At 41.9% G+C, this 23,186-nt stretch overlaps 1 protein-coding gene across 1 annotated transcript in view; it reads left to right on the top strand.

The window, feature by feature from the left end:
• Sorcs1 (sortilin related VPS10 domain containing receptor 1) overlaps positions 1-23,186 on the top strand; it is a 369,207-nt gene that overhangs the window by 38,635 nt on the left and 307,386 nt on the right. Inside the window, exon 2 of the mRNA XM_033761243.1 lies at positions 2,844-2,864. Coding sequence (XP_033617134.1) covers positions 2,844-2,864 — 21 coding nt within the window. The remainder of the gene's footprint in view (positions 1-2,843; positions 2,865-23,186) is intronic.

Raw genomic sequence — 23,186 nt, forward strand, 5'->3', positions numbered from 1 at the left:
ATAGTTTTAAAAATTCCTTCTCTCTTGCAACTCTTATCTCACGTATAGCCAGTAAGAATGGTTTGGCGCGAATCAGGTGTGACTGCCTTTGCCACAGTGCCCAGAAGGTGGTGGATAAATATCTGTGAAAGTGACTGGAAGAAACCTCCGTGAATACACAGTGGCTCACTTTTCTTCATTCTAACTCTTGCTCCTGTCCCAAGGTGAACCTTTGTGGCTTTGCTTCTAAGGAGACTTTCAAAATGCCTTCTGCCAGGGTTCCCTGCCAGAAAACGTGTTCCTACTCTACTTTGGGATGAGCTGGTCTGAATTGTACCTTGACCTCTATTGCCTTGGCAAAATTCTCTCTTGTCACTCCGCACTGCCCACAGAAGATGTGGCCATTCCCTTTTAGACCCCTGACCCTTGCCGCGTGTTGCTCTCCAGTGCTCCCCCAGGCGAGCCAGCTGGCTTCCAGTGCTTCAGCGCCCCTTGCCTCTGTTTGTGTTTATGCCGGGTGTCGTCCTGGGGATCACTTGTTCATTTTAAGGAACTGTTATGCCCAAGACACTGAACTAATCACTCCAGAGATGGGAGACAGACACAGGAATTTAGGAGACATTTTATGATCCTCCAGTCCAGTATGGGAGATGTCAAGATCACATAAGCATTAATAAAATGATTTCTTTCCTACCTACCACTATTTTTGCCCCTAAAAGTGGCAGTTATATCCTAATATCTCCTCAAAATAGTCCCTGACACCTCCGTTTCTTATCCTCCCTCAAACAGGCCATGCTCTCTGCCCCATCTCTAGTCCCACACTTCATATTCTGCCTTGCTTTGTAGTCATCTGAGTCCACTTGGTGTCCCCCAGTAGCAGTGAACCCCTTCAGGAATGGGCCCCTCCGGTCCTTGATAGTACAGTTCTAAAAAGAGCATCTTCAAAATGCAAGTGTCATTCTTCCGTTCTGTTCAGGGTTCCCTCTTCATCCTCACTGAGTTATGTACTTTGGGTAAGCCAGGTCTTATGTTGAAGCTTAAGGAAATCCAAGTTTGAAGTTAAACTGCCTGTTAGAATTAAAGATCTTCCCACGCTGTGTCAGTTTTGGAGGGAAGTTGGGAGCACATTCTCACCCACTGAGGATCGCACCTAGCATTTGAATGATTAGATGGTTCACACGATAAAGTACACAATTTACTCTAGTTTCTAGAGTAACAACTTTTTAAAAGTTAGAGAAAAGAAACTTATTTCAAATCTTTCTTGGTTTTGTAGGCTTGACTAAATGTGGCCGGGGTGGAGCAGCCCAGGAAGTCTTGGGAATTAGTTTGTAGCACCACAGTTAGGTGCTCCCTTGCCTCTCCCTCTCCTCACTGCTGCCTCCTAGATTGTCCTAGAAATGCCACTCTTTGTCTCCTGTCAGGTCTGCCCTGCTGGTGTCTGCAGATCTTGAACCAATAAATAAAACTCTGTAATCCAGGTGCTTTTTCAACCAAAGCTGGTTTTCTTCCTAAGAGGAATGCTGGTGTCCACTGTTAGGATAATAAGGTCTTCCTTCTCTTGTTGTACTTCAGAAATCCTGTTTTCATCTTTCAGAAGTAAATATGAGCTCAGGTCATGGCTGAGTTTCTAACCCCAAATGAAGGAGGAATAATCTCAAAGGTATAGCCTGATTGGAAACGAGATTGCTCACAAGTCCCTGAAGCTAAGTTACCATTCGTAGAGCTCAGCTCTTGCCACTGAAAATGGAAACAGTTTGTCCCGTAAGTTGACTCAAAGTGATTTCTCTTCTGACAAAGTGAGGAGATGGGAGCATAAATATGTACCCCGAACTCCAGAGTCCTGTTCCCAGTATGCAATTTAAGTCCATGGACTAAGCACTCTTTCTTCAATGAAACAAATGGTGCTGTAAATGGTGATAGCAACCGTATGTCTTCGCTTTGTGATGTGGCTGATGAGCTCCTGTTACCCCCCACCCCGTGTCTCTGTCTCCCTCTCCCAGATGGTACATATTTGCGTATAGTTAGAGGCCTGAATGTACCTGGCCTTACCTGTGCCTATCTGTTAAGCCTGAATTGTATAAATGTAAAGCTATATTTTGAGATGGACTCTTGTGAAAGGATTTTAGGACCTGCCTTCCTCTGACCAAATGCAATACTTCGGAAGCACTATTTCTGAAGATTTTACAGAGTCATCCTTTGTTCCATCAAGGTCCTGAGAATTATCCAGCACCCGGGTTCTGCATTCAGTGACAAATGGTAGAAGTGGCAAGTGACCTAGGAGATGCTCTCTAATTGCTTGTTTATTGTCTTTCCTGTTTGATTTTACTCTCCAGACTGTGAGCTTTACTCACCACAGAAATTAATTTTTACAAAATCCAAAACTTTAGGATCTCAATGCATCAGAGTTATTTTTAGAGGAGATAAAACCACTGGCTTAAAATGAGGTAATGGTATGGATGGGAGAGGCGATGGTTTGGAAACGTTTAGTGCTAATGAATAATTCAACCTGATTTACTGGACAAATGACAGGAGATGGCGTTCTGCTCTTCTGTTAATGCAGAAAAGATAATGGCCGCTTCACTTTAATGGTGTATCCGCATGTATCTGATACGGCTTATTTTTATTCCAGGTCAAGTAATCAGCCTTTAAAAGTAGTTTAAGCCTGGCTGTCATGTTAAAGTGCACTTTTAGAAAGTAAAAGAAATTGGAGATGAGATTGAAGTCAGTTGTTCCTTTTCCCCACCCCATCCCAATCTCCTTGCAAAAACAAAATATGTTTCTTAACTGAGCATTAAAGACATGAAAGAAGACAGAGGACTGAACCCTGGTGACAAGAAAGGCCCAGGGAATGACTGGTAATTCAGGAGACAGCATCAGTCAACCCCGTAAGTGCTGTTGTGTGAACACTACCAAGGTTTGGGTTTTCGGGAGCTGCATGATTCTTGCAAGCAACTATTTAGTAGATGGTTCTATATTACCCTTAAATCGGGTATAGTTTAATAAAAGACTAACATCGGTTAAAAGTAATGTGTGATTGGTTATTAGAATGTGCTTATGAAAGATGGGGCCTACCACCATCCACACAAGATGGTTTTCTACACTTGACATCTGTCCTTCTAGGCTGGACCTCTACTGCACTCAGTTGCTGTCTGCTCCATGATTTAAATGCGGCTTGAAAGTATCTAGTGAATCTCTGAGAAGCAGTCAGAATAGATGGTTTCCAATGTGAGGCCCTTCCTGCCTCCTCTCTGCACCTGAGCCACTGTGTGTTAAGCAAGCTGGGGGCTAAGGGGAGGGTCCTGGGAGGGAGGAGAGGAGAACCTTAGGCCATGGTGGAGAAAGAGCCCCGTTTAGTGCTTGTGAGTGTGTGGTGGGTGTCACCCATCAGAAGTACTGTTTTGAACTTACTTTGTCTTTTTTTCCCCCTTGCAAAAGGCCAAGTTATACCCTCATTCTTACGCAACAGTTTCTACGTAGGCACTTGGAGAAAGCCATTAGCAGAGTGGCGCTTGCTTTTCTCACCTTTCACGCCCCTGTGGGAGGTTTCCGGAATGAGGGAGTCCTCTCTTCATTCTGGTTTTTCTTCATATGGCTTGGAACCTAGCTCCTGGGGGCTCAGAGATGAGATGGAAGTAGGGCAGTACCTTCACTGGGGATGAGTTGGAGGATCACATTGCTCTGCGGCAGCGCAACCAGAGAACTATGTGGTGCGGTCAGGGCCTGAGAGAAAAGCAGTGGGTCAGAACCGGGGGTTCTGTGCCTGCAGTGGAGGTTGAGGAACAGATCCAGGCTGTGGGCACTAGAAGATAAAGTGCAAGCTCAGAACTGTACCCATCAGGGGCAGAGAAGCAAAGGAGAGGCCAGGTGTGCTGTTGGTGGCTCAGTGTGGGTTTAATTTTACCACCCAGTTACAGTGTCTCCACCATGTCCCAGACTCTGTGCTGAGTGCAAAGATAGACAGTGGACAGGAATTGCCCTTAGGAGAGTTAAAGCTACTGGAAGGGAAAACAATATCAAAGGACTGTGCTCAGCAGCCTAGAAGAACCAGGCTATTCTGATGCAGCTTTATAAAAAAAAAAAAAGATATAAAAAATGCTATGTATTCCTCCTACCACTTTCCTTTCCCTTAAATGAGACAAAAATCCAAGAAAAATATAGTGATGGAAATTAGTCCCATATGCTTCTTTTGTGATTTTAAACATGTTTCCTTTCATTTTTAGAAAATGTTATGGATATTCCTTTATAACTGCTGCACAGAAGCTAGGCATAGAAGCTCCTTTGAGCATTAGAGTCAGGGAGTGTAAGTGACACGAGAGTTTTACCGCATCCCCAGGGGATATGGGCTCTGGTCACATGATGTTGGTCACACACCAGGGTCAGCTCAGCCGAGTGACCGCTGCATGGCCTGGCTGCTGTTATCTCATCAGGTGCCTCGTTTGCAAATGGGAAAATTGTACCTCTGAAAACAATATGCTTCTGATTTCCTTGTACAGAGAAAGCAAGTGGTGGTCAGGGTAATATTGGAGACAAGTTATGCACGTGACTGTAATGTGGAATTCAAACTTTTCCAGGCAGTTTAGGATTCAGCATTGAGCTCAAAGAATTCATGGGTGTAGGGGGAAAAATTATCCTGCAGGAGAAAGCTAAGTGTCGTCTATGGTATGCCCTTTTGGTTAGCTGTGGGACTCTGATTTTACAAGAGCTGTCTTTTAATTCTTTCCCTTGTAGATGAATGGTAGGATTGTTTTGTGCATAGATAAACAAATTCTTCCCCATGGTAGAGCCTCAGTGAGTCCCTCCCTCCCCCTGAAAGTATTTCTGCCAGCATTGGCACATCATTGCAGCATTCTTTTCATCTAGATAAAAGGATGTGCTTTTACCTTTGCTCAAAAATATCTTTTAGCTTTGCATTGCTGTTGTTGTAGTAGAGGCTGCCACTGCCTCTGCTAAAAGTCTCCTTTACCTTAACCTCTAGTTTTTGGACAATGTCAGGGCCCATCTTAGCCCCAGCCTAGGAAGAAAAGAGCCATTTGGTGTCCCGGAAGACTGCCACTTCTGCAGCTCTGATGCACTGTCACCTGACCGTCTCCAGGCAACCGCTTCTCCCTTCCCTTCCCATTTGGTGGGAGAGCGTGCTGCCAGCCTCCCTCCGGCACTCCTCTCCAGCACACAGTAGAAGAAACAGTTCCTGCCTAGTGTGCTCCATTCCTTCTCCTGCCTACGTGGATAGATATGTAACTCCGAGAGGCAGTGCTGTCTGATTCAGATTCTGCATTCCTGAAGCTGTGCTTCTCTGTCATTCTGATCTTTTTACTGCTAATATCCTCTCCTCTATGTGCAGTTTATTTTCTGCTCTTTGGTTATTACTAATATCCCTTCCCCTGGCAAGGCTTCCAGTTAATCTTTTTGAGCCAGATTGTTAGGCTTTCTCTGCTCTTTGTGCAAGAAGAGGCTTGGGCGACAGGGCACAAGGCAGTTTTGCGCCTGACTTGGAGGGGTCATCTACTTTTAACCAGATTGCGGTCAATGAGTTACTGCCTCTTCATCTTCTCCTTGCCTTCAGTTGTATTCAGCACCGTCTCAGAATGTATGTCCTGAGTTGTTAAACCTTCACCAGTATTTTCACATTGAAGTAATGCTGAACAGCGAGTTTGCCAGCAAAATTTAAATTGAATCCGGACCATTACTTTCACTTCAGGGCAAAACAGCTCAGTGGCATAAACTCCTGACTGAAATAGTTTTAATCAGCTGCTAAAATCAAAATCACCATTTAAATTGATGTCATTTTCAGGAAGAATGGTTTCAGAATCTGGCTTAAATATGACTCGATTGCTGTAGTTGTATCTCTGCAAAGTTCATTTGCTACTTATATGGTCTAATTCTATGTTTTATTTCCTGATTTCTTAAAACTGAATTACAAACTAAACACTAACATGTAGAGAAACAATATCTGATTATATTCTTTTTCCTGACTCTTAATTTTTAAGACATTACACACACTCCCACAGATCTTTTTGTCATGTTGTGGCCATTTAAATAAGCAGCTGACCTCAGAATTAATTGTGTAGGTAAGATGACTGCAGTGTCATGCGGTCATCTGAAACCCCTTAAAATAGATTTAATTAGAGTTTAAAGGACCTATATTAATAGCTAGATGAGTTTATTTTTCTTAGCAGGGCTCTGAATAAAGAATATGTTTGTTTCTCATTTTTCCTCCCGTATATCAGATCTTATTCCCTTTTATCCTATCCTTGGAAATTTATATTTCATTGCATTGATTTTTAACTTCCAGGAGAGTATTTTTTCGTCCACCTTCAAATAAAATGCAGACACCATGTGCTGTGAACATTGGGACCGGAGACAGGGCTAGAGTTGAGCTTACAATCTATTCCAGAATGAACAACAAAAAGCTGACCCATTTTTAGTTTTTAAAAGTTATTTGTTTAAAATAGAAATTCCTCTGCATCCCTTTACAAATAATAATTTTAAAAACTCATTCCAAGTTCTGTCTCTGTCATTGCTGCATGTTGCATAGATAAGTCATCTTCCACAGAACAATCTCTTTGAGCCTCAATAACCTCACCTGGAAAATGAGAATAGTAGGTGGTCAAAGGGCTGCTAGAAAGTTACATAGATGTGTGAGTGTGGTTTGTATTCAAATACATCACCAGCGGAGCTAGCGGAGCTTCCCGTAAAGCTGGTGCTACAGACTGAAGCAGTTAAACCTGCTCTAAAAGCCTGAGTGTAAAGAACTCTTGGAGATCTGAAGATGTGCATAGCGTTTTGGCCCAAGATGTGGTACCGAAAACTGACATGAAAGCTCTCCAAGAAATGACCCGCATTTTGGAGCCGACAGGAAGCCTCGGGGACAGGCTCTGCAACACAAGTCATTAAGTTCTACTGTGTAGGCTTCCCCTTTTGGAGAAAAGTACGATAAATGCATTCTGCTTTTCACTCTGATCTCTGTAACTGTCTGCTGATATTAAGTCCAAACTCAGTCTCTGTTTTCCTGGCTTGAGCCCGTACAGAACACCATCCAGCTGCCCACTGTACTGACGTGCACAGGACACAGAAGCAGGGGCCCCTTTGTCTGCGCCTGTGCTGTGCCCCTGTACTGACTCCGACGCTTTCTGATGCACCACAAAGCAGTGTCAGACCCACGTCCAGAAGTCTGTCCATTGTGACCCTGGGTTGTTTACTCAGAGTCCCGCCTTTGTATACCCTGTGTCCGTCTCCACTTCGAGTTACTGAGGTTTTCATGGTGAGGCCCATTAGCACATAGGATGTTTAATTGCATAAAATACTTCATCCTCTTGCAAAGCTGCCACTGGTAGAAGTGGAGATAAAAAGCTGGGAAAGTGCAGTTTACTTTCGTCCTCAGAATTAGATTCTAAATGTAGAATTAATGAGATGTTTGCCTAGGTTAAAAAAGAAAGATGCAAAAGTAATGTAATACAACCTAGACTTTGTGCTTTCTCTTTCTCTTCTTGCCTGCTCTCGCCTTTGCTTTTCCTCCCTCCGCTGTTTCTCCCTATTTATTCTTTTCTCTTTCCCCTGGTACCGTTTCCTGTAACATACTTGGAAGTCAAAATCTGCCTCTGGTCCAGAGGTAATAAAATGTTCATCCAAGACAGATAATTATCAGTGACGTTCAGGGCTGAAAATCAAAGATTTGCCCTTCCATGGTTCTGCTGAATCTGCTCCAAAAGCCAGAACTGCTCTTGTCAGTGTATGTTGAGGACTCACACGGAGAAGAACTGTTCAGAGAAAATCAGTTTTTAAAGTAAGAATTGCCTGCCACAATTAAGATCCGTGTACTTTCACACGTCTCTGCCCAGCTCACCAGTTAAATCCAAATAAAAGGTTTCTCACTGTTTCATTTCCTCCTGTGGTTTACCTGCAGAATGCAAAGGCGGGGTTGTGAGTGTCACCTCCCTGTCCAGCCTGTCAAACATGTCACCGTGGAGAGAATTATTGAGCCATTTGACTGCTGCAACCAGGAAACACGCAAGCAGAAACAGCACTCCTGGTTCTAGAAAGCGTGCAGAATAGGCTTCAGCTTGGGTGGAAAGCTCTCTGACATCCCAGAGGCCGTGCGCGCCAGGATTAAAATGCTAGTCAAAGGTGGTAGAACATGAAGTTCTGGGCTGCACCTGGTGTTTGGCCAATGGCCGGAGCCCAGCATAGATCAGACTAGTTAATCTCCGGAATACTGAACGGTGAATGTTTCTGGGTGCAGTAGAAGTGTCAAGCTCCAGAAAGCTGTGGCCAAGGAGGACCCTTCCATAGTAAATTGATTTTAACAGCAGTTCCGATTGTGAAAGCACTGGTGACAGAGCCACATGCCTTGGTCAAAGGAGGCTTTTTAACTTCTTCAAGTCATCTAAGGAAACTGCAGCGTTGTATGCTTGATCTGTTGTTTTGTTTGTTATTTGACTTAAAAATCACGTCTCATAACTTTCAGAAATGGAGCTTCTGTTTTCGCTGTATGTGTGCAGGTAAAATAAGTAGGATAAAGAGAGAGATGGGAAGGGACAGATAAAGGCTTCTGAGGTCTCTGGTTTTCTTAAATCCTGTCCTTAATCTCAGCCATTGGGTCCACATTTGCTCTTGTGGCTTGGACTGTCACACATCAGACAGCACATTGTTTCGGAAGAAAGAAAAAGGTAGAACATGAGGAAACTTTCCAATGTGTGTGGACTGTGAGAAGGGCATGTTTCCTGCATACAGTAAACATTTGCTTTCCTTCTTGACTGGGCAGTACAAGTTAGGTTTGGAGGGATCTTTAGAAACTCTCTCTTCCTGGCACTTACTGCACAGTTATGCTAAGAAGGCAGTTTTATGTGGTTGTGAGCTGTCTTCATTCACAAGGCAAATTTTTACCTGGCCACATGTTTGCACCTGTTTAAAAAACAGCCTTGAATACCAACAGCAGCAGCAGTGATGGTGGATTGCGGAAAAGTAGCCTACAAAGACAGACCCTGCTTTGGAGTGGATTGCGTCAGTCAATGGATGCCCAGTATCACTGCTTCAGCATGGAGTCCTGAGAAATAAGGGCAACAGCGTGGTGAGGGCAGCTGAGGCAGGAAGGTTTGCTGGGGAAACTGCATGAGGGATGAACCTGAAAGTGCCGGGAAGCCCTGCAGAATGGAAGGCAGGAACAGACCATGCTTCAGGTTGGGAGGTGGGTGGAAGAATTGAGGGTTAGCTTCTCATACATCAGGATTACTGCTCACTGTTAGTGAACTTGACAGAATTAGAGGGCTGCTGAGGGAGACAGACAGCCTCCAGGGGAGTTTTAGGGAAGACACTTGCGGTGTTCTAACATCACTTCAGTTAGTGGAAAAGAGCCCCTCTTAGGGACATTTGATCCTTGCCCCATCCAAGAGATCCTATTTTGCAAAACAGTCACCACCACTCTGCTTAGTACACTGTAGTTTTAAGTGGTAGGAGTGCTGACTTTTCCCCCTGGGAGCTTATTATAAATTCTAAAGCTATTTCTGTTACAGTAGTGTTAAAAAGGCACATTTTGAGACCTAATTTTATTTATTGTAGAGCATTGCGACCATGTGTAGTGCTGTGTGTTAAATATTAATGCAGTTTTCTTGCTGTACTGATACCAGACATGATGCGAGTGTTTAATTACGGAATAGCAGTGAGAGGCTGCCTGCAAGCTGCCCTACTTCACCCTTAGAATTCCACACTCTCGCAGAAAATTCCAGAAGAGTAAATTAAATTTCTACCTACTTTTCAGTGCAGTGACTCCCTCTAGATGGGATTCTCTCCAGAAGGGGACGGACCATTTGGATGCTCAGAAGCTGAGCGGAGGCCTGACCTGATTCCCAGTCCTCTCCTTCCAAGCTGTACTAAAGCAGCCTTACCTTACCCTGTGGCATTGAAAGATAATATGCTTTCCACCCACAAGCCTTCCCTGGGCTGGGCTATGGATGCTGTTCTCCTTGTCCCACACCTTTGGGAAAGCATTTTAGACTTATCACCCTCTTAGAGGTTGGGAGTAGTGAACAGATCCCTTTCCCCTGAGTGACAGTGGGTGTGTGTGGGACTCTGGCTCTGTATACTAAATGTGAATTCCAGCATCCATGGTGAGAGAGAGATTGGTTCTGCCTCTTACATTGTGGCTTTTGGTGGCTTAATTTTACACAATACAGGAAAAATCACTGTGCGGGGAAGGAAATGACACATTGATGATTTCCCATATTCTTCTGTAATATAGTCATGGGAGAGAGGGAGGAATCTGGTGAAATAGTTTTTTTTCTTTGATACCATCAGTATATTTTTCTTTTTATTACCCTCTGTTGTAGTTGCTTCTAATGGAAGTCATGTTGGGTAAAATCAGAAAAAGAAAGGAAATTCTAAACATAAGTAAGCGAACGATTTTGTAATTCAGTAATAATGACGATGATGGTATTCACTGTATCGAAAGCTGTTTAAAATAGAATTAAAAAAGATACAGCCCTTGAAAAAGACAGAGTTGTTGTGGTTTTAAAATGGAGCGCTAGAGGTGAGAGTGAAGTAACTTGTGTTAGCCTAGTCCTTCTAGAGACAATAACTATCAACTTTGAGGAAAAAATTGAAATTTTGGAAGACACTGGAGAGGAATCAATGACAAAGGGTAAGCGAAAGAGATCTAAGCCTCGAGAACTTGGAACTGCACTGCATGGGAACTGTGCTTATGGAACTTTCCTCTTGCAATCAGAGAGCATTGCCCGATGCTCTATAAAGTATGTGATGGCTGGAAGTCAAGAAAAAACTCTTAAATACAAGGGCCCAGAGGATGGAAACGGGGGCATCTACGGTGGACAGAGGCTGTGGGGAACACAGAAGTGAAGCTACCGATTTCTGGAGAGTCAAATTCTGCATCAGATCCTTCCCGATCCCTGAATTCTGAGCAACCAGCGGATAGAAACAGCTTTGATATTGAAAGGACTAAAAAAGTATTTCAGGTGCTGGTCACTGCAGGAGAAACAGAGTTTGGAATTTAAATTCTGACCACTAAGAGCTAAGAGGAACTTAGTAAATACGAGAGCCTTCCATCAAAATGCAGAAGGGACACATTAAGTTAGGGATGAAGACTGTGTGTCAGAATGATGACAGTTTCCAGAAATCTCAGTGAAATCCAAATTATATTATCCTAATAAAGTGTAAAGCTCTGCCTCCACAAGTCCCCATGATCTGCTAATAAATTTTTAATGCACTACTATGAATAAAAATACTCATCAAAAGATAAAATCTAATTCCCTTCAATAGCCACAATATTCGGTAAACAAGGCATTTAGAGGGCCTCTGAATATGTCATTCTAGTTAATCGATTTAATCGTACAAAATAGAGAGAGAAAAATGTACCTTTCAATTTGAAGTCAAAGCTTTCCAGGTATTTCAGCTTTAGCTTTTTAATTGCTTCAGCTAAGGTTTCCATTTGCCAGGCTTTGGGAGACACAAACAGGAGACAGATGTCACCAAAAATGCCTTTGCTTATGAGTATGTTTAAACAGTTTGATAAGAAAGTAGTTTATCTTACTGATGTTTTTACCATATTCAGGTGTCTCTAAGATTGCAGAGTTAAAAGTATCTGACCATAAAAAGCATGTATATGAGCTTATAATAATAGAGCTCACTTTCATGTTCTTAACCATTGCATAAATGGTGGTGAGAGCGAAACTCTTACGACTTAGAGTGATGAGCACATTTAATTTTTGAAAGCTGGTGTTAGGCTTTTCCTCACAGTTGGCATGAGAACTCGTGAGACGCTCGAGGCATTATTCAGGCGATTTCCATGTTAGAATATGAGGCAGCCTTCCTGGTGCTGGGACAGGGATCTGGCCTCACGTCTTAGGGGAGACGTTTGCTTTGACTCCTATTTCAGGGTATTATCAGTCCATGGTTGGCTGGCTCCATGGCAGACGCATCAAGGCATAAGGGCCTGATGGAGCAGAGACGCTCGGTTCAGGATGTGGCCAGGAAGCAGTGTAGAATAGGGGGACAGTGCCAGGGACAGAGGGGCCGGGAATCACACATAGATCCCGAAGGCCACACCTCTGTGACCCACACAGACACAGAGCCAGAAAAACAATTCTGAGCAAAAAGGTTTTTCCTGCAGCTAGCTGATCTGTCAAAGCCCCACCACCACCTCGTACCCCCCACACCCAGCACACGTCCTCCTTCTTTGTCTTTTGTTCTCGTGTCTGTTTCCAGTGTACCTTTCTATCCAATCATATAAACTAAGTGTAACTTCCTCAACCGGAAACTGACGTGAAATGCCTTGCTTCTGTATCCCACCCCTCTTCTCTTGACCCATGTAAACTCTGTTCACTGCCAGCTCTGGACTGGATGCTTTGTGGAAAAATCCCTAGTCAGCCTGCCAGTGTAATAAAGCTGGACACTTGCTTCCAACCTCAGGGTATATTCTCGAGTCTTGGCCAGATCCCGCTGTACCCCTAAGACCTGCCATACCGTGGGCTGTAAGTCTGCCATTACAATAGAACATTCTCCTGGTTGGATCCAGTCTTCTGGGTGGATCCTGAAGTCAGTTTGACAGGCCACCCTAAGGACCACAATAACTTGGCTTGTGTCACTGAAAATATCTCTAAATTGTTTAAAAGGATAAACAGATTATGCCCATCTATCAAATTTCATTCTAACCTCTTGATACACATTTTGAGTATTGGACTAATGCTTCAGTAAGACTTCCTTATCTTTATAGTTTTCTTTTGTAATTGAATAAATTATATTAGCCGGCTTAAATATGTGGTTCAGGCCTTCTGTTACATAATGTACTCTGCCAGTTTCCATTAGCCCAGGAATTGGTAGAAGCCATTAGGACTACATTAGTAATTTTGTAATAACTGGACTTTTTAAAAAATATCACTGGGTTTCTTATTAATTAACACTCTACTATAAACACCAAGGTAGGTAAGATCTTACAAATTGCACATAGGGCTCTGGAGACCTTAGAGGTAACAAGAATAACACCATTTGGTTCCCTTGCTTGACAGTTCCTCACAAACGCTGCTGTGTGGGCAATTCAAAGCTTCCTGTTTGCTGTTGCTATTATTTTATACTGAATTCTTCAACTTAGTATTCGGTACTAAAATGGAAGATAATAGTGCACTGCATGGACTTACATAAAATAACTATTTTCTGCTCATAAGAATGGCTACCACTGTGGGCATCATCTGCTTTCGGAGATTGGGTAAGTGTTGGCTATATTAGCTTTATTAGTGAAAAATTGCCAAATAAATCCTTGGTAAGTGAGAAGCACTTATTTGGGCAACCCACTGCATTCAGTTATTGCGTTACAGAAAAAAAAGAAATGCTACTTTTGGTGGGGCCCTCATTCCTCCATGGAAAGCAAGAAACACTGTCTGACTTGTTAAATTGTTTGAACTAGCTCTTCCGTAACCTATAAGGTAGATTATATAACAAAATTATGCCAAACTATCAATATCTATATAATTATGCAAAGACAATAAAACAATAAATTTTATATTGTTGCCAAAATAAATAAAAATTAGCACTCATTTGAATGTCCTTTTATTAGCCCCTTTGGTCTTCTATTCATTTGACCAACAATTATTACACCTCGGTTCTAGAAAATAAGGTGCTGCTATGATATAAGGAAAACATTGTAAGATCTCTGATATCAAAGATTTTTCAATAATTTGCCCTTGGGAGTAATCAAATGTTCATAAGCTGGTTATTTACTATCTTAGAAATGAACACTAGGGAACGTCATATTAAAGGGTAAATTTTAAACAGATTCTGATACAGTTCTGAAATTGAAATGCAGTTCTGGTAAATTTCAGCCAGCAAACGAAGCTTTGTCTTCTCCTATTTAACTGTCTTTTTGAAAAACGTGTGATATTGATCTCTTTAAGGAGCTGAGGTCAGGGCCAAAGTGTAAGAAAGAGAATGTGAAAGATAGTTTGAACAGCTGAGTGCTCTGTGAAGATAACAGGGATACATATACATATAGAATATATATATATATATATATGTATGTGTGTGTGTGTGTGTAACATCTATGTGTATATACATGTAGATGTAAATAAACATGTGGATGTATTTCATTTCAAATGAACCACTAGAAGTTGTAATGGTTTGAGGAAAGACCTGTGTCCTTGTTCCCTGAAATTTAAACTAGCTTGCTCACCCTTAAAACCAGGCACAGTTCTCTGTTTACATTTCCATAATAACATACTATGAAGTCTAACATACTCTGAAGACTAACATACTATGAAGTCTCAAGATAAGCTGTCTTGACTAATGAATATACAGTGTGTTGGAAGGGGATGGTTTTCACCTTGCAAGGCAGAAGCGCAGTGTGTTAGCAATTCCTCTATATCAATATTTATTTAGCTCTATTTATATTTATATATGCACATTAATATCATTCATATAGCTCACTAGAATGAGAATCGTAGGAATTAAGTTTGGTTTGGGTCTAAAGACATTACTTTCCTTGACTGCATTTCAGTAATGGCTTTTTTGTGGTTGCCAAACCCAGTTCAGCCTTTTACCACAGTGCAGTTCAAGACTGTGTCTTACGTTCTTTCAATCATACCTGACCACTTTGAAGTACCTAAGTTCCTATAGAAATAATTCCTGGGCTGTGGCTGATGTATTGATTGATATCTGATTCTTGGAGATCTACAGCCTTGGAATGCTAGAAAAATGATAGAAATTAATAGGTTTCAATGGCTCTGGTTTCAGAAACTCAGGAAGCTTACTGGATGCTTAGAGTTTATTACATTTTCAGATCTTTTCAAGAAATTCACCAGTGCTTTGAACCTGTAAATGTTAGGAGAATTGATAAGTTAGGAGGGAATATACACAGAAGGAGGAAAAGAAAGAACAAATAAACAATCCAAAAATATGCTCCATGAAACTGTGACTGGTAGCTGGACCGGTAGGTGCTTTCCATGACATTTGATTATTTTTCTGACATTACCATTTTTACCGCCCAGTGCAGTGGTGGAAACAAGGAAAAAATTATCAAAGGTATAAAGTAAATTAATATTTTGAATCCTCTGAGATCGTAGGTACCTGAGGAAAGCGATTGGGGTTTGTCTGTCCTGGATCTATTTTGAAAATGCATTTTGTGTTTGAGAAAGATACTCTGCCTCTCTGAAATCAAGGTTCCTCACTTCCGGGTAAAAAAAAAAACGAGCTTCAGAAGAGTGTGTCAGGATGGTGTTTATGCTTGTTGTTCATGAAAGGTGGAATGTGTAGGGTTGATAGCTGTCATCGCATACTGAATGAGGGTTAGAGCTTCCCGAAAGAGGTGCAAAGAATTCAGCAGCCAAAACTGTACTGCAATTTGGATTTAATGACTCTCCCAAAGAAAGCCTTGGCCCAGACTCCTGGCAGGGTGGGCTCCTCACACACACACTCTTGCGAGCAGGGCAGAGCTCTTCGACTTCCCCATTTTATTGATTTATTGATTTACATTGTTGGGGGTGTGGCGGATGTTAAGTGTCTTTGGTACTGATAGTATTAGCACATTTCCTGAAAAGCTGGACCTAGGCACCATTCCTGTCCAAATTGTGACCTTATGACAGGTTCAGATCACCTGAAACTTGTTAAGGAATTACTTATATTGTATCCCTCGAAATTTTTTGGCCCTCATAATCAGATAAAACCTTTAGTTCAAGGAATCAAGCTTAAATGAAATAAAAGCTCACTGGGGAAAGTGTGGAAGGGATAAGGATGAAGAATTGATGACGTATTGACAGTGGCAGCTCTCCAACTTAAATATAGCGTGTGACACGATAACCCTATGGTTTGCAATCTATACACAGCTTGGAAAATATGACCTTTGGATTACGGTTGGTCTCACAAAGCCTTCATTCAGGGTAGTACTAACAGCTGCCTGCAGCATATTCCTTACAGCCACACAGAGGAGGGACTGCATGTAAGCAGAGTAGGGGAAGCTGTTTGGACAGACCCAGCAAGGCCACGCACAGGCCGGAGTGATAGATGGAGAGTGGCAGGAAACTCTGGCCGAGGCAGAAGTGTTTGAAGCTTGCTTGTCACTGATTTACAGTCACCAAGCAAGAAGACCTAATTAGCTGACATTTGTTGACTTAGCGCTTTTTCTTCTCCACTTTTGAAACTGTCAAGGGCTGGGAATCCAGAAGCAGGACAGAGGTGCTGCTGGCTAGTCTTTCTCTCTTCCACTGTTCTCCACCTGAGAACTAGCCATAGGCCTCCAGACTTCACTTTGAGATATGGATTAGGTTTTCCTCTGTCTGCAGCGGTAAAATGAGCCTTTAGAATTCTTTGCACCAGTGACTTTGGTGATGAGTGGGCTGTGGACTGTGGACCCACAGCTCTTGCAAATTTATGCCCATATGCTGTTGTAGGGCCTCACCTGCCAGCACAGTGGCTCATCCTCTCGGACTTGTTCTTTTCTCTGTCTCTTCTTGGTCCAGAGAATACCTCTGTTAGGATTTTCAAACATCTCCAAGCATTAGTGGTGGAACACTCTGCAGGATTGAGCTCTGGAGTCGAGAGCCAGTGCTCTGTACCAGTTGAGAATGGAGGCTTGGACAGTTTATTTCACTTCCCTAGGCTTCCCTTTCCTGGGACAAGAGTCACAGCATCTACCATATAAGGGGCCACTGTGCAGCAGAGCTTTGAGTATAAAATTTTCAGCTGATCCTCAAAATCACCCCATGAAAGAGAAGCAAATAGCATTCCGCAAATAATGTAGAAGAAGCTGAGGGTTATAGTAGTTGTCTCCTAAGGAAGATGGCAGCAGCAGGACAGCAGTCTAACTGCAAAGCCCAGATTTTGAATCTGGGCTCACTGAGTCAAACACCCTTGAGTCCTGCAGTGATTCAGTGACTGCTCATGAATGAGGGAGAGCTCGTGCCTGCGAGCAGGAGGGTAGCTTTCTCCACGCTTTTAGCTGATTGGACACTCTGGGCATGGAAACCCCATATTGCAAGATTTCTAAAGTACTTTTTTTAAAAAAGAAGATTGTTTTAGCTTTATATTTTAAATACTAGCAACTCATTGACTTTGGTTTGAAAACATATTAAGGCTGGGCATGGAGGTACATGCATTGCAACCCCAGCATTCTGGGAAGCTGAGGCAGGATGAGGGCAATTTCAAGCCAAGCCTGGACAATCTAGAAACTTTTAGTGAGACCCTGCTTCAAAATGTAAAAAAAATAAGTAAAAAGAGATGCAGGATATAGCTCATGATTTGGACTTTCGTGCTTTTTTCAGTTAGATTATCTGCTTAATGATCTGTCATTTAAACAGTTATCAGTTCAGAACCTTCAAAAATTATCTTACATTCCTCTCAGTCTTTTTCCCGCAGTATCCAATTATTCAGCTACTCCCCACACACATCTGCCTTTCTTTCAGTCTTATTTTTTGGCTGTTAAATAATCATTTTTCCCATTAAGTTTATTGGTACATTTAAAGCAAACAATACCATTACATTTATCATTGGGATCTTGTTCTTTTACATGATGTATCTTGGTTCTTATTTTTCTCCCCATGCTCCTGCCCTCCCTTAACCCCCTTCACCCTTCCCTATTTACAAAGACTTGGTTTCCATTTTTCACATTTTTCTTTTCCCTTATTTCTTTTTCCCTCCCCTACCCACTTCCCCTTTAGCCATTTTCACTCTCAGTTTTACCATTTGAACCTTATTTACACTTTAGTTTTTCAAACCAGAGAAACTATTTGGTATTTACTCAATTGTGTCCTATTTATTTCACTTAAGAATATGGCCTCAAAGTGCATCCATTTAGCTATAAAAGTTTCTAGTTTCTCATTATTTATGGCTGAGTAGTACTCCATTAAACACACACACACACACACACACACACACACACACACACACATCTTCTTCTTCTTCCAGTCTCCAGTTGATGGACATTTGGGTTGTTTCCAAGTTTTAGCTATTATGAACTGTGCCGCTATAAACATGGGTGCACATATATCATTGTGGTTTGATTCTTTTAATTCTTTTGGAGAGATTCCCAGCAGAGGGATAGCTGGGTCAAATGGAACCTCTAATCCTTGTTCTTTGAGGTGTCTCCATATTGATTTCCACAGTGGTTGCACCAGTCTGCACTCCCACCAACAACGGAAAAGGGTTCCTTTCTCCCTCCAATCCTGCTAGCATTTGTTATTGGTTGATTTCTTGATAGCAGCCATCTTTCTGGGGTAAGGTGGAATATCAGTGTTGTTTTCATCTGCATCTCTCAAATGGCCAGTGATGTTGAACATTTTTTCATATATTTATTTGCTGCTTCTACTTGTTTGTTTGAGAAATGTCTGTTCATTTCAGATGTCCATTTTTGAATCGTATCTTTCTAATTGGGGGGGTCTGATTTATTTTAGTTCTTTATATAGTCTACATAGTAGTCCTTTATCTGAGGAGTAGCTGATAAAATTTTTTTCCCCGCATTGTAAGTGGTCTCTTAGCTCTATTAGTGATTTCTCTTGCACTACAAGAAGTTTTTCATGTGATGAGATCCCAGTTTTTTTGTTTTTTGTTTATTGTGCTGGGGATTGAACTGAGACCTTGTGCTTGTGAGACAGGTGGCAGAGCCATTGAGCTAAATTCCCAGCCCCTCTTTCTTTTAGTCTTTTCTTTCTATTTCTACTTCTACCACTCTGGAAAAAAACCTTCAGAATTTGGTAGTAGTGCTCTTGAATATATTTTTGAAGTCTTCTTTCCATTCAGTACTGATTCTTCTAACCCAAGCATTGGTAAACTAAAGGGTGTAGCTCAAATCCCGCCACCTGCCTGTTTTTGTAAATAAAGGTTTATTGGCACAGAGCTATTCCCACATGTTGACCTGCTGTCTGAGTACCTAAATAGGTACGATAAACATTCTGGGGCCTGAAAACCTAAAATTCTATCTCATCATGTAAGAAAAAAGCTCTATAATCCTTGTTACATCCTTCTTTCCTAACGAGCAGATTGAGCTGCGTATCTCCGGTGTTGTATGTTTCACTTTTGTGCAGCAGACTTGTTAATTGCTCTCTACTTTACCATGCATACATAAAAAAGTCTACATTTCCCAGCCTGGCATTAGATGCCATCCACAGATGACCCTCCTTTGTCTTTTTGACCTTTTAATGACATTGTCATCTCGCGGCTGGCTTAAATATGAATTTCAAATATGCGTGCTCATTACGCTCACTTGAGAATGTGCTGAGATTCTGCAGTGGAACTCTTGCCCATCCCTCTTTAAATGTGGATATTTGGTGGGCCTGTATGATTCAGATTCAAACCTCACTACTGAACACCTGCTACATGCCAGGAAGCTGGTACACATGTTAGCAGCCTTATTTGTCTCATGTGCATGAATGTTTATTTTATAACCATTTGTTTGCAGTATACTGGGGATTCTTTATGTCACCTTACAACACAGAAATATCTTTAATTCACCAATGAACTTGAACTCTAATGAAAGGCCCAGGTGAACAAATAATAAAAATAATGTCTTTAAGCTACGAAGGAGACACACAGCACTAATAAAAGTACAGGTGAAGCCATACGCGAGGCCCAGAGAGGTTGGAGGGCTTTATGGAGGAGAGGACACTTGAACTGGGAATTAGAATTTGGGAAAGTTTCCTGAGCCTGAAACTTCAGGGCACTTCAAAGGATAGAAGTCAGAACTGCAGGATCTCGGGATTCCAAGAAGTGACAGCGGATAAAACTAGCAAGAACGTATGTTATATAGAAAAGCTTGGGGACGTCTTATTAAATCAGGAGCTAATCCTGCAGAGGTGACAGCATCTTATGTTTCTGAACATGAGCGTGCCAATCAGATTCTACCTAGATGCAGATTCCAGAGGCACAGAACTACATCTCATGCATCTACTTTCCTCCCATGGGGCTTACTAGTTCCTCCTGGAACCCAGTGAAGAGTCACTAGATAGTTGTTCAGTGATTAATTTCTTCCTGAGGGTGAAACATTTCTGCCTGGCTGGCAACCAGCCACATTTTGAGCTTTCTTTAAGCCTGATAAAAGGCTGACACCCAGATAGTTTTTTTTTTTTTTTTGAGCAGCGGTATCACTAAAGTGATTTGAAGCATCAAATTCATGGTATTTCGTAGTGCCTGTCATCTTCACTCTGGTAAACAGTGGTGTGTTCAGCTTTCTGCAAAATTGGGGGGAGGGGATTTGAAACTTCCTAATGAATGCTGAAAATTTATTCTCACTTAACCTGATGTTGAGAAATCACCACTTCTCTAAACTCTTTAAAGATGATGTGCTATTACTATTGTATTATTATTATTATATCCAGAGGGAAATGAGATGATCCAGAAACCAGATGAGGCTGAGGAAACGCAGGTGCTCAGCTTTTACCGCACATGTGTAGACTCCAAGCCCTTGGCCTCCTGCTTTGTATGTGCCGGCGATTTTCAGCCTGTGCTAATCCAAGTGCTTAGGTGGGATGGAGGGCTGCCCTTTAACCAATCCAGATTGGCCTCCTCCTACTAGACAAGTCTTCACATCCTCGAATGTACATCTCTCTTCTAATTACGTGAGTCAGCTTGCCAGAAGCCTCCAAATATAGTGATCAGTTCAAGAGCTCAGTTCAAGAGCTCAGTTTGTTACAGTGGAATGTGTCACACATGAGCTCTAGGTTTGACAAGTTACTCTGTGCTCATCCTTTTGTTCTACGCAATGGCACAAGTAGGTGCTCACTTAACCCTTGTGAATAAACAAGGGGGAATCTCACATTCTGAGGTAGACTCCTCTACACCTAAGCAAAATCCCTTTCTGCTGGGACATTGCCTTTATTTTTATTGTGCCCATCTCTGTGCTAGGCACTGCCATTCAGTAATTCCGCTCAGTAGTATCTTTTCTCCATGACAGAGTGCTAAACAGTGATTTATTGCTTGAATACACATCGCTTTCATGGAAGTGATTTGTTTAAAACAACAGTAAAGCGCTAAATAAATTATTCATTCCATGCTAATTCTTCATTTTTATGTGCTGTGGTAAGTGTCAAAATAAGCAGCCCGGGGGTGCATTTTATTTTTGCCACATTAATCTTGGACAATTTAAAGGGGGAGAAAATAGGATACCTAAGGAAGAGATTCCTTTTTCAGAAAAATAGATTTCTTGCGTCCTGCAGCAGGAGAGAGGAGCCCTGTGATCAGGCGCGAGGCCCCTGCAGATGCTCCTGTCTGGCACTGTGGATAGTGTGGCCTCTTCTCTCCCAAGAGAGGTCATCACCAGCGGCCTAGTCCTTGCCCCACCAGGCCAGAAAGCAGATGGGTCCTGGGTGACTTGCATTTTTAGGAGCAGATAGGATTTAGAATTTCAAAATTTTTCTGGTGTGGATTTAGACTTAAAGGGTGCTAAGTCGAGAAAAGTGGCAGGGACACAGGTGTCCACTTTTGCTCCTGATTTCTCCAGTAGGATAGTGTTTTTGCTTGTTTCTAGCATCCTTTTCTTTACTGGAAGCCATTCCCTGTGTTTGATCAGGGACATTTGAGTGATGTCCAGTTCATAAAGTATCCTCTCAGCTTAGAGCAGACAGTTTTGGAGGCTCTCAGGAAGTATCACCCCTCTGTGGTATACAGGATCACTCTCCGTTACATTTGCCGAGGCACACAGTGATTCACATGTCACTCAAGACTGATCCTGAAGGTCAGACATAGAGGAGCTAAGAACACAGCCATCCACCAAGTGTCCGGTTCCATGTGAGAAGCGAAGACGATCTATGTTGGATTATGCACCATCCAATTACTAGCCCACTCCCATCACTTACAAAAAAACCTGTCCTCCGTGTCAAGTGGAGTGAGGTGTGCTGTGGTCAGAGATCCTAGCTTGGGTTGTTGGTGCAGGCCAAAGTTAGGGGTTCACCTTGCACACAGGAGCCCTGAGTGTAGATCCTAGCACCACAAAACAACAACAACTACAACAATAACAATAATAACCTAAAGCTCTTAGCTTGAAAGGTCCTACCTAGTATCAGCTGGGGATTGCTCCCTTCTCTACATTTTCATAGTCCTTAATTTCTGTATAATTCAATTCAAATATATCTATGAGTCTACCATAGCTGTAGTATCTGAAGATGTCTGTTTCATATCATTTGCATCCAGATGGCATATGGCCAAAGAAATAAAAATACCCTGTGCAATAGACAGACAGACAGACACATGACAGATAGATAGACAGGTAGGTGGGCAAGCAGACATAGACACAGAGAAACTGTCACGGAGCTGTGTAAATGCAAAAAGCCAGAATTTGCAACACTTCAAGTTTTTTCTTGTATTTCCCTCTCCAAAAAGACCAAATAGCTTGCTGGTTATTTACTTGGACTCTGGAATTAGACTGTGCAGGTTCAAATCCATGCAGTCCTACATATCTACAAGTTAATCTTGGTCAAGCCACTAAAACTTTCTGACTTATGGCCAAGAAGAGAAGAATGAACAAGACTTGTCTTCCCATATAGATTGTGTTATTAAAACTATTTAACAAAGCCACATACACACAAATGCTTAATAAATTACTGATAGTACTCAGCTGGAAAAGGGGAATTCTGATCTCACCAACCAGTTTGATAAGAAAAGGAAAGGAGGCTCAGTGAGCTAAGGTCATTCTGTGAGCCATTAAAATTGGCTTTGTAGAGACCCCCTCTGGGGTCTTTGGGTCCTTGCTGGGTCTAGACAAGAGAAAGAAATTAAAGCAATAAAAATAGGAAAGGAAGAAGTTAAACTATCATTATTTGCTGATGATATGATACTCTACATTGAAGATCCAAAAAACTACACCAAAAAACTGCTAGACTTAATTGACAGATTCAGTAGAATATCTGTATACAAGGTGAATACCCAAAAATCAATAGCCCTCTTATACACAAATAACAGACACATGGAAAGAGAAATAAGGGAAAAAATCCCTTTTACAATAGCATCCAAAAAAATGAAGTATCTAGGAATCAATCTAACAAAAGAAACAAAAGATCTCTACACTGAAAACTACAGCACTCTGAAAAAAGAAATCGAAGAGGATATAAAAAAATGGAAAGATATCCCCTGCTCCTGGGTAGGAAGAATCAACATAGTGAAAATGGCCATACTACCAAAACTGCTATATACATTCAATGCAATGCCAATTGAAATTCCAACACTATATTTCACAGAACTAGAAAAAAGAATCCAAAAATTCATTTGGAACCACAAGAGACCTAGAATAG

The sequence above is a fragment of the Fukomys damarensis genome, unplaced genomic scaffold, assembly GCF_012274545.1.
Source record: "Fukomys damarensis isolate Sample0158 unplaced genomic scaffold, DMR_v1.0_HiC HiC_scaffold_8, whole genome shotgun sequence".
Lineage (NCBI taxonomy): Eukaryota > Metazoa > Chordata > Mammalia > Rodentia > Bathyergidae > Fukomys > Fukomys damarensis.